Source organism: Hermetia illucens, chromosome 4 (genome assembly GCF_905115235.1).
Source record: "Hermetia illucens chromosome 4, iHerIll2.2.curated.20191125, whole genome shotgun sequence".
NCBI classification, from domain to species: Eukaryota; Metazoa; Arthropoda; class Insecta; order Diptera; family Stratiomyidae; genus Hermetia; species Hermetia illucens.
In genome coordinates this window covers 97,033,858-97,048,659 of record NC_051852.1, presented here as the reverse complement: position 1 = coordinate 97,048,659, position 14,802 = coordinate 97,033,858, and the positions used below count along the sequence as shown (strand labels likewise).

The 14,802-nt window shown below is 37.2% G+C and overlaps 1 protein-coding gene across 2 annotated transcripts in view; it reads right to left on the bottom strand.

Annotated features, from left to right (window-relative positions):
* Positions 1-350: 350 nt before the first annotated feature.
* Positions 351-14,802, bottom strand: part of LOC119654351 (zinc finger protein jing) — a 296,569-nt gene continuing 282,117 nt past the window's right edge. Inside the window, exons 3-6 of one of the 2 annotated variants that reach the window (XM_038059695.1) lie at positions 14,611-14,755; positions 2,943-3,123; positions 2,533-2,840; positions 351-2,467 (exon numbers count right to left, since the gene is read on the bottom strand). In XM_038059695.1, coding sequence (XP_037915623.1) covers positions 2,549-2,840; positions 2,943-3,123; positions 14,611-14,755 — 618 coding nt within the window. In that variant the 3' untranslated portion in view covers positions 351-2,467; positions 2,533-2,548. Of the gene's footprint in view, positions 2,841-2,942; positions 3,124-14,610; positions 14,756-14,802 lie in introns of both variants that reach the window. The other variant, XM_038059694.1, reaches the window with a different exon arrangement.

Genomic DNA, 14,802 nt, shown 5'->3' with positions numbered 1-14,802 from the left:
ATTTTTCATAAATGATTTTTCACTGAAACCGTTTAACAAACCCGCAACGGTTTTCTATGCAAATGTATGAATTACGGTAGAATGATAGGCAAACGCTCACTTATTCGCACGTATTTGGGGTGTTATTTCACTAGCTTTAACTAGTTTGTAGTTTCATCTGGAAAATTTCTCTTTTCATACTAACCTCGCGATTTTAGCAAAGCATGGAAACCCACTGAACATTCGACGCGGATAAGTCAATGCTTCAATTGAAATTCACAATTCTATTCCGAGTGGTAAAAAATATTTTCGATTTGACTCGGTTTGTTTAGTTTACACCCTGAAACGTGTTCTTATTGAAAGCCATGAAACAAAATCAATTTGTTTATTCACATTGTATTTATTGCAAATAAATTACTTGTCTCAATCTTGAATTTATTATTAATTCGGGAACAGTTATTTCCTCCTTTTGACCCATTCGATACTTTGGCATGAAAAATACATGCCCATATACATTAGACTTCTTTCTGAAATTTTACATTAGACCTAATTGGTATAAACTGTCAATAGAAAATGGCCCGTTTATTAAATATATATATTTTTGAGAAAAAGAAACCAACTACTACTCGAACGTTTTTAAATCCAATTAAATGTTTGTACATTTTGTTTACATTTATTCCAAGCATATATTTGTACTAAATTCGTTTCTATCCAAAAACTTGTTGCTTTCTCTTTAGTTTTTATTTTAGAAAGAAGAAAAATCCGTCTCGTATTTCTTACGCTCTAAAAAATTTCGCTACATTCATAATTTTTATATTTGATGGAAAGTTGTATTTTTCGGTTCTTCGACGTTTCCATTTTTTTGTATAATTGTTGAGCATATCGTATGGTCAGTTATTCTTGACACCGATCTTTCCTTTGTAGCAAATATGAATCGACATTTTTGGAGATCACTTCAGTTTCGCTTAAATTAAAACTCAATCATTCAAGAACTTTCATAATTAGTGCAAACATTGTTTGTTTTGCGGGTCGTACAAAATCAAACAAATGAAGATAAGTCGTAATAAAATAAAAAGCACCTTCAACTATTTTTTGGCAGTGACAGAAAGAGTACGTTTTAATAATATTAAATTTATGTATATTTGCAGTAGACAGATTTCCATTTAAAGAGAAAGTTTGTTGAGTTTTCGAACATTTAATGGTCATCAGATATCCATATGGTCATCAGATATATTGAACCTGATATCCTTTGACAACAGAAATTCAAGGTAGACGTCAATATAATCAAATGGTTAGTTGGCAGTATTAACCACGAAGAAATCATACAATTGAAGGAGTCTTCGCCGTAATTGAAAGTTATTTCTGTTTAGCTGTTCCAACACGTAAATTAGCATTAAGTAGTTTGAGTTCCTCAACAAACCTTCGACTTTTCCCGCTCCAAACAAAATCTCCTACCACTCAGTTTTCATTTCTGATTAGCACACTTTGAACACATGTGATTGAATCAAATACTTATTCCAAATAAAGAATTAATCTTTCCAAATTTCCATAACTAACTTTATCTCAAGCTACTTAATATTTTCTCACTTAAGTTTCATATATTTCTTAAAATCCGAAAATGACCTATTACATTTACCTAAATCGAAGAAGCCCAAGATAGAATGCAGTAGCGTAGTAACGTTGCTAGTCTTTTCCAATTTTTCGTTCAATGTTTTTACAATTATGACTTATACATAATATAATTTATGCATGGCTTAAATGCATCATTTCCAAAAGCATACAGGACATTAGCTAACCAAGAAAGAACTTGTGGAAGTATGGAAAAGCAGAAAAGAAAAAGCAAACTTGACTTCGTGACGCTAATCTCAGGAGATATATCAAAGCAGTCATTCGCTTTTCAGAGAGTAAAATTAAGAATTACACAATTCATATTGCATTTTTGGTGCAGAATTTCCGATCCGTTAACTTTTTCTCTTATTCATTTCCAAAAATATTTTTTTTTTCTGATTCTTTTTTGTTATTTTATTTCTAAAATTATTCTCATATTAAACTAACATTTATTCGCCTACGATATTTTCCCGATTCAGTGGGATTTTTCCTTTCTTTTCTCTTGTTTGCAATTTTTACAAAGATGGCAATATTTTTTTATATTTTCCTACAATAATAAATTTAAATCTCCTGGAAGAGAAAAAACTATACGACCAAGAGTTTTGTCTTCTGTTTAGTTTATTTTTGTCGTTTTCCATTATAAAACGAAAGAATTCGTTTACGTACAATTAATATTTAAATAAAATTTACTATTCACAATGCATACGACGCACAGAAAATATTCAGAATCAAATGAAGACTAAGTAAAGAAGTAATCAACTGAACTCTTGCAATATTGGATACATTGCGTTCAAACTTCAACACGATTTCGAAGATTTGTTCAGTTTTTTTACTTTACAACTATTTTAGTCGCTTTTTCTCTTACTTTAATAATTTCTCCCTATTCGAATTATAATAAAAATGTTTTACGTTTAAGTTATGATAAAAAATCTAAAAAATACTAACAATAGTTCGCTTAATGTCACGATGGCTGAAGTTGATTCCTCTTAGGCGGTTTACGTGATTGTTTTCTTCCGCACGACGCTGTTGTTGTTGTTGTCACGTTGTTGCCCTCACTGCTACCTAATAATGACGATAAATTTGACGCTGCGCTTGGGAATATTCGCGAAACCGTCTTTATGCTTGTATCACTCTTGTGACTTGTGATGTGCAGATATTTTTGGAGAGCCAAGCGTTCCTGGTACTGCATCGACTGTATTGTGATTGTTTTGCTTAAGGCTCCTTTTGATTCGGGAACCCATTCGTCTGGCATACTGTTCCGGATAGAAATAATGAAATATGAAACAGTTGTTATTAAGGGTAAAAAATACGGTGTGTGTAAAAAGTTATTTCCTGCAACAAAAGTGAAAACTTACATTTCACTCGGACTCCATTTAACGTAAAGCTCAGTTATTCCTGAAGAGTTCGTTCTGCGCGCCATCGTTCGTCCTTGGAATGTTATTGAACCTTTTGAACCAGTGGCCAAGGAACCCGTCACTAGTAAGCGATGCTGAAGACCCTCCATGATACCCGTATCAAAGAAGTCGAACATTCGAGCTGTAAAAATATAAAATTCATTAATGACTTGAATATTACAGGGCATGATGAGCAAACGCCGATATCTACATCGTTTTGGGCACAACGACTCTCCTTCTTATACTCACGGCCCAGATGCATAAGAAGTTCTTTTACAAGTGCTATCCTTCTTTTCGAGATCAATCAATCCTAGCACGTATTGAATATGTTTAATTATTAAAAAGTATGGAATAGAGTAAACAGCATAATTATCTGCCTTCAAAATCAATTCCAAAGAATTTAAAAGTTTTCTCAGGCCTAGAACAAAATTTGTGAAATCCTCACGCATTCCATATAACTTTTCAAAAATTCAATGTTTCCCCTAATTTCCCCGACATAATCAGATTAAATAATTGAATATCAAGTTCATTAGAGCCCTTCCTTAGAATCTTAAATCCAAGATGCGTTTTTTAAACAAAATCAAGGAAATGATTTTAAGTTCATTTCTAATGATGCTGGAACAATTCGGCAAAACATTGTTTTTTGAAAAAATTATATGAAATAATGCATGTCAAATAAATTCTAATTTCATCATTTTTGGTTTAAGTCTAAAAACACTTTTAAATTGGTTGATTATAACCTCCTACTGATCGTAATTTATCTCCTTCATGACTAGATCACGGTACTAATGCTGCTGATATCGTATCTTCTTAACTCTTTCCGAAACCAAAATTTTACTAACAAGTGCAAAAAATAATGCGGTGAAAAGGGAAATTCATTTTTCAAATTTGACTGAGGCTATCAATTGGGTGAACTAAAAACAATGAGCACTGAAAATTATTTTTTTTCTCGATTTAATAATACTCCACTTTCTATGAAAGGGTCAAATATTAGCAAAAACGAAAAGTTAAGTAACCGTAAATAACTGGGCCAAAATACAACTTCTAAAAATGTCCATCAACCATTGCCATAAATGATGAGTTTGTCATAATTTCGTCATTCTGAAAAACTGCTCGTGAAGGGCTGGTCTTAGAGACTTTCCTGGAATCCGTGCGAGCAAATCGAATCTTTATTCGGGTACCAATTGGGCCGCTGGGGATTCGGCATTATTGATCATTAATTGGGTCTTCTCGACATTGGTAAAAAGTTGTTTAGTTAATTTTACTCAGCTATACAAAGCAGAACAAAGCAGCCAGATTTAATGAAGGAATTTTAAACAGGAGTCTTCACAGCCCTTTTTTTGAAAATTTATGAAGGCTAAGACAGCGTTGAGGGAATGACTGCTCCGCGCCAATGCTCTCTCCCTGCTGCTATATGGAAGCAGCACGTTCTACTCAAAAGACTTAAAGCTTCTATCAACTAGTGTCTATGGGATTTCGACATGCCATCATTTATTTTTCTGATGATCTGTGGAAGAATCCAAATTCTCCGTCTTCATCGAATTCGCCCGCGGCGGTGGCAGTGGCATTGACGGAAGTCATGGAGCTCTTGGGATTGGTAATCTGTTTGATGGCAATCTTCATAATCGTTATGTACGCGGTTTTGAGGTTCCCTCGCGGGGTTTGCAAGCACTTTTCGGGGAAACGGAAATTTTGACAGGTTGGTAGTTGCTCCACGCGCCCAGTCGAGCCATTATGTCGTTTCTGTTTTAATGTCCAAATTTAAGTCGCGTGTTTATCTACCACGCTGGTGCGGACCTACGCTTTGAACACGAGAAGTTTTGTAGAATGACATGTGAGGGACGCTACTGTTCAAGTTAAGTGAGGTTGCTAATGCTTTCGAACAAAATGAATAAAATCATGGTCCAAAAATGATGCGTGGAACCATGCAAGTGGTGTGAAACCTGAACTAGCCGAGAATAATGCAAACGCGACGCCATAAGGAAATGGGAACTTGGAGTTAGCAAAAGCTACATCGGACATGTCTCTCGGAATATCTTCAGCCGAATTTTAGCCGTTAAAAGAATGCACGACGTCGAAAGAACTTTCTCAAAAGTTGGAAAACGTGTAACAATCAAAAACCGCTGCAAGGAAAGCTGACCTCCTGAAACAAATAGTGCTTCAACGTATGAGCGTTGATAGACTTACAGGTATGGAAGTGTCAATAAAAGACCTACTTTCGACAATATTACTCTACTAGCAAACAAAGGAAGATAGAATGCCATCTGGCCGAAAGTAAGCAAGAGGGGGCAAGAAAGGTAGTTCCTATATGGAAAAGGAAAGATAGTTCAGAGAATGTTCAAATTATCGTCCGATCAGGTTGCTGTCCTATACCATGAAGATTTTTGAACGCATTCTTGACAACTGTATTCGCGAATCGTTCTCTTCTGAATCAAGCGGAGTTTGTCAGGAACTGTGGAACTACTGGCACAGTACACGCTGCGTGAGAAGCATCGCCCTTTTTCTATTGCATTTCTGAATCTGGAGAAAGCAGCTGACCGTGTACTATGGTCTCATATTGACTCTGAATAAAACAGAAATTTGACGACCGATCCCCAAGACACAGCCACTATCATTGTCAGTGGCAGCGATCTGCCCAAAATTAAATGATTTAAATATCTCGAGTATATGCTATCAGCCAATGGATAACTGTGTTATGAAATTGCTGGTGTTCTGTGTGTTCGACATATCAATGAACGTCTAACATTTAAAAGTCACCGCAATGTCGCCCTCTATGTTCCTTAGCATTGGCAGGCTATAACACAGCGAACGACGCTCACGGTAATGGAAATGAAGATGTTGCGTTGGACTAGTGGCGTGACGCGTTCTGATTACATCCGAAATGAGAATATCCGCGATCGTTATAGAGTTGCATCGATCGTGGAAAAATTGTGAGAGAGGCGTTTTCGATGGTATCATCGTGTCATTGGGCTAACGAGACTTCACTTGCCAAGATTGGTCTGAACATCGAAATTAATGGTAAGCGACCGAATGGCTGGCCAAAACGACGGTGGCTTAATACGCTGAGTGGGGAGTTGAAAGCCTCGCGACTGCATCCAAATCAAACCTTTGATAGAACAAATTGGCGCAACTGATCACGACATGCCGACCCCACTTGCGAACGGGATAAAGACTGAAAAAAAAGAAGACGAATTCGACCCTCCAAAGCGAAATCTGCTCCAATTAATAAGATTGCTTTCTATTCGCTCGAATGACATGGGCACAAGAACACAAATTTACACAAGGAAAGTACTAAAACGGAGTATTTGATTTGACATTGGATTTGACAAAAGTCCACACGGATGATGGGCCATCTTTGACGATACTCAGAGTGGCCCCTTGATGGGGGTTCAGCTATAATTTCAGATGCGGTTCCAACTTGTAACAAGTTGTGACTTTGATGAAACGTAAAACGGGAAAGACCGAAAAAATTCTGACAGGAAAACCAGGTAGACTAAAGAAGCAGCCTGCTACCAAAAAGGAATTCGAGGATGACCCAGATAATACATCCACGGCGGAGATTCCAGTTAAACAATTCCGCAATCTCAGACCCGGAAAGAAACCAATGGATGTAGGCGATGGCTGACGAATTTTGTTAGGTATTAAAAAACGGCGATAAATATGCCGCTGTTGGCTTTATAAATAAACAAATTTCAGTCGCAATGAAATTTTTCCAAACTTGGAATGGATTATGGCAGGACCTACACCCCTGTGGGGCGTTTTAGCACTATTCTTCTTGCCATGTCTCTCGCGGCACAACTTGGGTTGCACATATGATAGTTTGAGGTCTCCATCGCTTTTATGAACGGTTTTAGCGAAGAGGAAGCTCATAGAGAAGTCTCAGAATACATTGAAAAAATTATTAAAGATCCTTTTTGGAGGAGGACATTATCGATAAGGCTGGGAATATGTCGGAGCTAATTTCAGCGAACAGAATGTCGTTGCATGGATTAATACAAGCTGGGAGTTATTGATATCAGCGTCCGAACGAATTGTCACAAATTTTTTGGTAGAATCTAGTTTTAGCCTTGCGAGCGTTTATGTGAACGGTGAAGGCGACGATTTGCTTATAATCATCGACTACGTTGATGACCTTGTTGCGCTCTCAGGAAAACGTCGTAGAATCGATGAATTCTACAAATTCTTGAGAAAATCATTTCACATCAATGACTCTTTCTCGTGATGCGTAAAACAATCACCATGAGGCAGCGAGGATAAATCTTAGACATGTTGAATTGATTCAGAATATCATCATGCCACTTGACCCAGATGCTTGGACCGTGGAAGATGAAGAAAGGTGGCCGTACAGAGAGCTCATGTATTTATCAGTCGCGACCCGTCCTGACATAGCGCATGCCACTAGGATTTTAAACCATTTATTGTTTTGAGACCAGGCAGATATCAGATGACGAGGAGATCATTATCGAATACAAGAATAGCCACCAGACTATCACGAGACGGGGGGATTTGCGAGGCTTCAAAAAAGGGTATCGAGCAATAAAAACTCTGCGTAAGGCGTAAGGCGGGACATAGCTTAAAATTGCCAGTCTATTAGTAGCGTTCAGATTATTGGCATAGGAAGAGTGAGTTACCTGCCTACTCAGGAAGAAAGTGCTCTTAAAGCGATACTAAAGATGTTTCGATTCTGTTGATAAAATGATCACATCTAGAGGTAAAAGAAATTTAAATAGTACGAAAATACAAAACAAATTTGTAAGGCCGGCCTAAATAGCATTCTACACAAAGGAAAGGCGAGATCATCAGCGAATTGACCTTTATCTTAAAACGTAGCTGAGGTTGATACGAATTAATCTTCACAATTTTAAACAACGCAATGGTTTAGTCTTGCAGAGCTTCAACTTTGAAAATATAAAAATCACAATCAATGAGCCATGTCCCGATTACGAAAGTAATATCTAGATCAGAGACTCAACGGGCTTAACAGCAGTAAATAAGTATCCAAAATAGAGCTCCTAAAAAGTCCTTGGGCACGTTTAACCGGGTTTCGTAAGGACAACGGTGACCGAAATACATATCTACAGATGGGGATACTGAACGAGAAAACATAGCTTAAAGATCATGGATGGATGCCGTATGGGTCTTTGAAACAGCATTAATTGCTAGTTGATGTGCCCTGGTAGAATTAGATGCGTTAATCGGGGATGTCGAGAAAACATGTAAAATCTACAATGGAATTCACATTTGTACTTAAGCATTGCGTTGACGATTTTCTTCTTTCTTGTTTCTTTTTCTTCACCACAATATGAGCAAAGGGCATATGATGGAGTCCATGGTAGATCCAGTCACGGTAAACGAACTATGGGAAACATGTCAGCAAATCGAAGATAACGAGGGCCCATGGGGCTGGTGGGGATTACTCCCGACCTATTCACTATCAGCTCCTAAGCATATCAAAAAGAAAAATATTCCGTGTTTAATTAAATATCGGGGAAACACCATAACTTCGCTCGATATGCAAGCCAGGCATAATATGGAGCATGATAGAATACCATTTGAAGCAAATTCGTTCTGAATGTTGTCAAGGGTATTAGCTTATGAGAGAGATGGCACGGTCATTAAGTATTATTGTGGACCAGGCAGGAAGCGTTGCAGGCTTTATTTTTGCTACTGAATGCGTGCTTTAGGAAATATTTTACTGTTGAAAACTGGATGATTTTCCTAGATATGACTTCAAGGAGAAGAGAGAAGAAAAGAAGAATCTCGATGAAATGTCGAAGCAGAACAGAATATAGTTGGAAAGAAATGTTAGAAAAAAACTGGTTTGCAGCTATATGAGTAATTCTAAAAATATGGAAAAAGTTGCAGAAATCCAAAGAGCTGAGTGGATTCTCTTACGAAGTAATACCCAAATGGTGATCTCGTGGGACAGAAATAAGGAGATATTTCAATGGGTGAGAATTCATCCCTAATTTGGACGTTCTCTGTAGGCATATGTGTAAGACTTTTGGCCTCTGTGCAGCGAAAACAAAACTATTACATATTACATGAAAATTAAAATATTGAAAATGATCATGATTCTTAATAAATTTAAAATAGTTGCCTGATATGTGGCTTAGAATAAGAATAGATATTCGCTGTTTTCCGAGCGGTAGTTTGCTACTGGATTTTTTTATTAAACATACAGGTTGACACACATGAAATTATTAGTATCAGAAAATGATAATCAATGTAGAAGATCAACTAATAATTGATCCCAGAAAATTTTACTTTCGCCTTAGAAAACTGGGGCACCGAGAAACATAAAATCCTGCATTCTCTGACATCAATTGGAATATTGCTCGTATTTTACAAAGCGAATATATTTATGATTTATGAACATCAAGCTTTGTTCAACTACTTTGGTCAAAGGTTGTGCAGATCTAGAGCACTAGTACGATACAAGTAATATTATGGATCAATTAGAGCTTTGTTTCAAATCATTCCAATAAGGAAGGATAATTCATAATTTTATCCCCGAGAAAATGCTTTATACGCCAATAAATTTACTTCAAAAATACTTTCCTGCTTTGTTATTAGTTCACTCTATTCTAAATTAAAATATTCATGCCGATTCGAAAAATAAACCTTAATCGAGTTGGAAGAACTATCGCAACGGAAAGAGTTAAGAAACGAGATATGATTCCTAATTCATTCCCAATGAAGCCATGTAACTCGAGACATTGGTTTTTAAGAAAATATTTGGAATACTTTTGTTATTAATAATTGTAAACTAAGCGGTATACTTAATGAAATTAAAGTATTAATAAGAACAGAGAAAACCTTTATAGAATAGAATCATTTCCTTCTAGAGAAGTACTTTTCGGGGTTATCATGGCTGTCCATGGCGAGCGTTGCAAATGCCAATTCGCATTCCAAAAATCTAAGCCAATTTTAAAACAAGTTTGATATTATGATTCCTCAAATGGGTAGCAGCACTAAGAATTCACGTAGTATCTATCAGTGGATAATTTAGGGTTAATAACGGCAATCAACCAGGAAAACGAAAACCAGAGATTGACTGCATCAATAATAGCTCCAACGGAGACGAATGTATGCTAAGGAACAAAAAGAGAGATCAAACGAGGTAAGGTGAATCATAAGGCAAAAATGAAGAGAAAGAAGGATGCTTAGCCTTCTGAACGTAATTCAGTACTCATGCGATCCTAGCTTGTAAGTTGCAAGAAAAGAGGTACATACTGCAAGAAAGCTTCAACGGGAGCGATATATGCTAGAAACTAGAAATTGTCATACATGGAAAACTGGAATTTGTCTTTTTGCAAAATAGTCCCAATGATCTGTATCTTCGATGCTTCTAGCGAAGACAGCAAAGTACTGCAATGAAAGGCTTCGTTTCCGTCGCTAGTGAGTTTTTTATTTTCCATACATAATGCTAGTATTTCGGGAACAACTTGTTTCCTTTCTCCTATTCCCGCTATGGATATACTAGCCAAACCAGAAACTTCACTAGCGACGAAAACGGAATCTATAATTCATCATTTCTTTATTCCCAATGAATTAATTAATCATTTTATTATCTATCTTTTGAAGCAAAAAACAACGAACTCTAAAAGACAAAGACAAAAGAATTTGAGCGTCTGAGATTTTATCGAAATTGTCTGGCTTTTTTTCCACAATATCGAATGAATTAATAAGATTTAGAATCAAAACTGCGCCCTTTACCTTGCAGTTACCGGGCCGTCCAAACTATTTTAGTTCGCGGTAGTTCCTTGAAAAGCGCGATTATCAAGATGCATAAAATGTAGGTCACAAATAGTATCGACACAAACTATAAACGAAGCTCGCATATAGCATCCACGATCAGATGAAAATAAAATGCAAATGTGGACCTTTTAGTAAAAACCTCAGTCCTAACATCTTATCAAAGTATGTTATTCTCGGATGAAATTTAATAGCTGTGCATTGAGTACAGTGTAGGGAGTTTTTCATTACAATATTTGTGCAAGGTTGTGCTAATGGCCATCCTCCTTTAGTTGACATTGGGTACTTGTGGAAAGCATCCTTTACCATCGGATGTGTCCGTTTGCGCATGACTTTAAAATTGTATGTGATTCTGGTCAATTGCGTTACGAAGGCGATGTTTTTACTTTCATATTGTCGTTTAATATCTTTTGAATCAGAGAAAATAAACTGGAATCTGATCCTTATTTTATTTCTCAAGTACAGACATAAACTGGATTTACAATAACGATTAGTGGGTATTCTATTTGGAAGAAGAACAAACTATCTGCAGAACTTGCCTTAGAAATGGTGAAAAATTAGGAACAACTGGAACTGTTCAACAGACTTGTTATGTTGTGTAGGTTCCACTGCAGAGTGTAAACGGTAATAAAGTTGTTCATCAACAGCAACTTCCGCCTTTTGATCAACATGTCCGCAACTTGGAGGTTCAGTGTAAGATTGACGGTCATTTTTCATGTGCTACAACGCTTCGCCGCCGCTTTCGATGTTTTGCCCATTAATTCAGATAGGAAGAGTGCGATATCGAGTCAGATATGGTTTTGGCAGTATTTATCTTCAGGCCGAACCAGCTTGCTTTCTTTTCCAAATTTATAACCACTTGGCCAAGGGCCATGACTCGGTGAAGGAGCAGGCCGATCTCATCAACATTGCCGAGGGTTTGAAGAAAGATGATATGATCTATTCAATCCCTCCACGTCCTCCAGCCAACAGTAAAAATGTTACCGATGCCAAGGAGCAATAGTGTCGGTGGCAAAAGGAAACACTGGCGGACTTCGATAGGCATTTCAAAGTTCAAGGAGATTTTATCTCGATGTAGTACGTGCATAGCCACTCTTTATTCCAGATCCACTCCCCGTTGGCATCGAAAGCTTTCTAGGAATCGATGTAGATCAGGTAAAACGGACATCTAAACTCCGCACACTGTTCCACAATGATCTGAAGGGTATTAATGTGGTTGGTAAAGATGGGCTATTCTCTCGTTGATTAAGCTGCCGAAGTGTTCTTCAATGTGTTCCCGGGCAATTTAGCTATCATCTTTACGACTGCGAAATAATCTCCTCGCAAACACCATTATCGGGCTTTTTCGAAATCTTAACGATCACGCCTTTCTTTCACTAACTGCGACAGATCTCCCACTCCTAGGGTTTACGAATAAATGGAAACAGCAGCTTTTTAGAGACCCCACTTTCCCCCCATCTTTTGCAAAGATAATTTTGCTTCTACTTGGAGGAGCAGTTCATATCCACATGCTAAAGTTGCTTCCAATATACTCCAATTGATTCGATGTTACAGGATTGTAGTGCTGTGTACAAGTTGTCAGTATGCAACGAATAGTGAGTTCCAGTCTGAAGGCTGGCTAGTGAGTGTTGTAAAACTACATGGCGAACAACAATGGACGGAATATTGGCAGAAAACTGAAACTACAAATGTATCATGTAGAATTGGCTGGCGCGTTGCTCTTTACAAAGAGTTGTCTACCACCATGCCTGGAAATAACGTCACTAACATCAACAGTCTGGTAGAATAAAATTGGTTGGTTGTGTACTCAACTCCTGCAAATACACTCCACCTTCAGGGAAACAACCATTTTTTCGAGACAATCAACGCTTTTAAGTTTTAGGATCTCTAGGGAAAATGCAAGCCAGGAAAATTATCGCAGGACTAAGTGTTAAGAGCGCCGGCTGGAGATGATTATAGCTAACAAAAGAAGATTTTCTACATACATAGAATCAATTAATTTGAAGGGGCCTGCCTACCTGATAATTACCAGAAGTATATCATTTTAGCGTATTCACATTTCAATAGATACAAATATTGTGACATTAATACGTTTCAAGTCAAGGATCAAATTGAATGAATGATTGTTTAGCTTGTATAATAGCAAGGCTTATAATATACCAATCAGTGACGATAAAAGGAAAATAAGGCGCATGTTGTAATATTTTTGATGAGTCATTGACTTACGCATTTAACGCATTGATAGATATCACCAAGTTTGTGGGAGATGATAAAACTCGCACGCATGCTTCTCTTACATTTGAGATTTCTCTATGCTGGGCGGAGAGTTATATGAACGCATAGTGGTACCCGTTTTGCAAGTCGCAAGGAATACGCCAGTAGCTCTGTAGTTATATAGTTTTACTTACTGCGTGTAGAAGCCTCTACGGTTGCAGTAAATCTTATTATAAAGTTGGGGCAAAAATCCTTTATTTTGTCAAAATATCACACCAGAGACATATATTCCACGATATACTTATACTTCTTGTAGAGGGGAAGTCATAAACAACGTGAATCTTTTATTACTGTTGTGTTCATTGGATGCAGTCGTAAGGTGAGTCAAGAGAAAACTTTGTTTCAAAAAAGGCGAAAATGAGAGTCAGGAAGCTGAACTGAAAAACTTTAAATGTAGTATATGGTCCCGCTACTGTAGCAATCATTTACCCGCAATTTAGGTTTCCTTGATTCAGTTTCAATAATTCGATATCACAGAATGCTAGTAAAATCGTGGAAATGATGTTTGCGTATGATAGACCAGCATGTGAGCTGTCGTGTCCAAGATCTGAACATTTACGTAAGTTTGGCTTCATAAAGAAATTTCAGGTTTCAGCGTGGCATAAGCTGCCCCAAAAACCCATAGGGAACTTATTTTCATCTGCGAATCCAGGGCCAAAAGAAACGAAATGAGACCATTTTTGAAACGGATGGTGACTGGCGATGAAGAAAGAGTTGTACACGAGAATGTCAAGGGGAAGTGATCCAGATAGAATGATCAAACGAGTCATACTGGTCACTAAGTCTTCGCTGTGTGTAAGGTGGAATTGTAAAGCCATTATCTACTATGCAGCATTGGACCAAAAGCGACCAAAATTAGCTAATAGAAAAGACATGTGTTTCATCGGAGCAACGCCAGGCTTCATATGCCCAGAAAATCCCGATGTAAGCTCAACGATTTTGGTTGGAGACGTGCATATGGGTCCACTTCAGAGTGCGAACCTAGCGCTAAGTGATTAAAATCTTTTTTTTGCCCACACCAAACGTCCTTCGTGATTTGAAACTGACATCAAATCAATGTTCTCATGGCTGACTCTCGGAGTTTGCCAGCAGGGACAATGTATTTTGGGTAGAGAGAGTAAGTTTCGTTTTGTGAAATACAAACATGAAAAGACAGAGGGTAAACGGCAAAAAAAAATAACTTAGCCAGTAAATTCTGAGAGTTTCTTTGGACAACAAGAGTAAGCAATATTAGTTAGAGAAAAAACGCTACATTCTATTTAAACCAGGCATCGTGACGAAAACTATTTGAATGGGTAGTCTTAAGGACAATATTCTTACAACATCGAAGATCATTCGAAAAGGCTATGGCAAAAAAGAAGGTCGAGAGTTTTATTAATTTTATAAATGAGATATATTTTTATCTAACTCTTAAAGCCACTCTTGCCTTGAAAAGAACCATCTCAACTACTTTAGAGTGTAATGTATTTTGTGAATTAAGCAACCGAAAACTTCTTGACAACACTGTTTTACACCCACAAAATGTATCCATATATCCCAAAAAATATATATATCAAACGGAGTACGATAATGACAAATTAATAATTATTACTCTTACCTGAAAAGGGCTGACGCCTATACCTCAACTTTTTACCATTCTTCCTCAACTGTTTAGGAACAGGCGGATCTGATGCTCTCTTGCTTGGATTGTCTTTATTTTCGGTGGCATTAAAGTGTCCATTGACATGTTTTTGCAGTGCAAGCTTCCATGGTGAATAAACGCACGAACGGAATGAAAACAAAGAGAAAG